Raw genomic sequence first — 2,877 nt, 5'->3', positions numbered from 1 at the left:
AGCAGGAATAGTTATTTGGTTTGGAACATACAGTAAGTGAAAAAATATGAACAATTTTAACCTTGCCAAGCAATATCTAAACCTCTACAGCTCCTTTCTGATTACTAGTCATTTCATGAAATCCAATTAAAATCCAAAGTAATACAGATAATGATCAACTGAGAACACAAGAACAGAAATTTAACTCATCTCACAGTAAGCAATAATTCATAGTTAAGAAGGATACAACGACAGTGTCAACAGCAGCAGGGTAAAGCTTTGCTCCAGGAGACGTCAGGCCAGGGCACATTATATTAGCTCCACTCAGGACAAATTTAATGGCACCTTTATCAACCTGCTGATGCGGGAGAATAAATGGGTCTAGGAGGGGAAAGATACAGCATTGCAATTAATACAGCACCATGACAACATGAATAGCTCATTATCAAGTCAGTTTAAATGGGGCAATAAGATATAGAGTGTGCTGCAAGGGTAGGAAGTTTGAGAAACAATTACCAGAGTTCCTGCTGGGCGGTACCACCCCAAAAGGACACAAATACTGACCCAAAAGGACACAGGTACCGTCCTCCCAGACTACATCTTTCATTTGAGAACCAAAGGTAATCCAGCACTTCAGGCAATGACTCCTGCACACTCAAAGACCCATAGACTGAGCAACAATTTTCCGCTAGGGAAAACAACCACCCAGGTGATCGTAAAACCAAGGGGTCTTAAATCCCTTCAAACTCCATGTACTCTTACAAATTACTCCAAATGAAGGAAAAACAGTTTAACATTAACAGAACAAAAAAGGCAAACACGGACAAAATTCATGAAAGCTGTCAGCTCTCCAAGCCATCCTTCAAGTGCAGACACCCTCTTGAAGTATTTCCAACACTGAGATCTGACTGAATAATGTTTTTTGGGATCCAAAACAGAGTGACACAATCAAGCAGAACAGCAAGAAAAAAAATGCAAGAGCAAATTGTAAAAAGTAAAAAGCATGCAGCATAAGTTCCTACAGGAGACAGATATACATTACATCATTAAACTCAGGAAGACGGAATATTTTTCTAGTAAGAACTTACAAGTATTCATATAACAACAAGACTTGAAAGAAAAAAGATAGGGACCAACAATAGCAAATTTGTATCTCTGTCCTAGGGGAACCTCTCAAGATTTTTTTAAAGAGCTTTGCACAGTTTCATTCTTACTTATCCAAGTTCAGATTGCTTAACATATAGAATGGACACAGTTCACACAGACATGTGAAATAGAAAATTAATAAATTCCAGTTAAGAAAGTATGCTGTATCTTTAAGACCTATTCTGGAATATACATATGCATAGAATACATGCAATGGAAGCTCTTTTTCATTTAGTTCTACAGACATCCTGTGGAATCACACTGTCACCCTTCTCTTCTCAGCACTACCACCCTCAGGAAACTTACATTTGTGAAGCAACCTTAGCGTCGGGTAAAAAATCCCTTCTCTTTGCCTGAAGAACAGCAACTCCCCATTCACAGTGAGAATTTCTATATGTTCATGACTGCAAGATTAAAAAAAAAAAAATTGCAAGAGCTACTTAACCCTTCTATAATTTAAATACAATATTTTACTTTATGGAGTCTAGTCTGTCTTAGCACCTGAGAATAAAAAGTCAATTAGCAACAAAATTTAAAACTAAAAATATTATCTTTTTGTATGAGTTGTTCTTCAGCAGTGTTCTCCTGTTCACTTCTTTCCCCTTTGATAAAAAAGAAACCAACAGACAAAATACACAAACTGCATTTCTTCAGTGTTGCTTTTTGAATGCAATACAAAGAGTGAATGAGGACAAGAACTCAGCAAAAATGTACTACCCTCTATTTAGAAAAAGAGAAGATACTCAAGATAATGTATGGAAGCCCAAAACCAATACAAAATGTTACTGACGGGAATCGAAACAATTGTGAGCTTCCATGTCCATAAAGCTGAATGCTTCCCTTCAACAACAGGCTGATCCTTGGAGAGACCCTGAATACACTGCACATTAACTACTACGCAGCATTTTTAAGTTCCTCATGCATCCTACTAGCACGTGCCTTTAAAGCACAATGAGCACATGCCAACTTTCTAGTTCGGCCATAACATGGACTATCAGCTATTAAGAAATGACAGATGCCTTTCAAAAGTGGTAGGTTTATCTACTGTACAAAGTAAATGCACAAAGGAAGCAATCCTAGCACCTTGAAAGCAAAATTTAAGAGAAAAGATACTTACCATCTTACTATTTTGACTGGGTCTTTCTTTGGCATGATTTGGTTTAGCCATGGTTCAATAACAGGAAATTGGTCTATCAGTTGATTCTTGATACCTTTAATAACTGAAGTCTTCAGCTGAATGCAGTTTGATACATTCTCCTTTTCATCAAATCTGTCAAGGCAGCGACAGTATTTTAGAAATGCACAATTTGATGCACAAAATATGGATTTCTCAGCAGCTGTCTTCAGAAATGCTTATAAATTCACTATAAAAGTTTAACAGCAGACCGACTGTCCAACTTTCAAATGCAGGATTTCATGAGGCTTAAATTTGTCCCCTGGGAACACTGGGGTGGGGGAAGGCAGGGGGTCCCCCCTTAGTAGCCTGTCTTCATCCTTAAACTTTTTGTATGGCCACAAAACACGTGTTTAGTCTTACAGATAAGCCCCGGCACACAATGCTATTTCACTGAGCGCCAAGACTACTTTGCTGGTAACACAAACACCCACAGTCCTGTTCCGATGCGAATCCTTCACCTCCACCACGTAAGTACGAACGGCGCTTTCTACCACCCGAAGTTCGGGCAAGTTAATGACTCAGCTCCACTTAACGAGCGAGTGCCCAAGGCAAAGCCGAGGGCTGCGGGCGGCGCT

General features: G+C 39.0%; 1 protein-coding gene across 1 annotated transcript in view; it reads right to left on the bottom strand.

Annotated features, from left to right (window-relative positions):
* Positions 1 to 2,877, bottom strand: part of MCTS1 (MCTS1, re-initiation and release factor) — a 9,745-nt gene that overhangs the window by 4,755 nt on the left and 2,113 nt on the right. Inside the window, exons 2-4 of the mRNA XM_017743096.1 lie at positions 2,243 to 2,477; positions 1,432 to 1,529; positions 227 to 360 (exon numbers count right to left, since the gene is read on the bottom strand). Coding sequence (XP_017598585.1) covers positions 227 to 360; positions 1,432 to 1,529; positions 2,243 to 2,477 — 467 coding nt within the window. The remainder of the gene's footprint in view (positions 1 to 226; positions 361 to 1,431; positions 1,530 to 2,242; positions 2,478 to 2,877) is intronic.

This window comes from Corvus brachyrhynchos, unplaced genomic scaffold (genome assembly GCF_000691975.1).
Source record: "Corvus brachyrhynchos isolate BGI_N302 unplaced genomic scaffold, ASM69197v1 scaffold398, whole genome shotgun sequence".
Classification (NCBI taxonomy): Eukaryota; Metazoa; Chordata; class Aves; order Passeriformes; family Corvidae; genus Corvus; species Corvus brachyrhynchos.
Note: the sequence above shows the minus strand (reverse complement) of the source record. Positions and strands in the feature narration are given on the sequence as shown.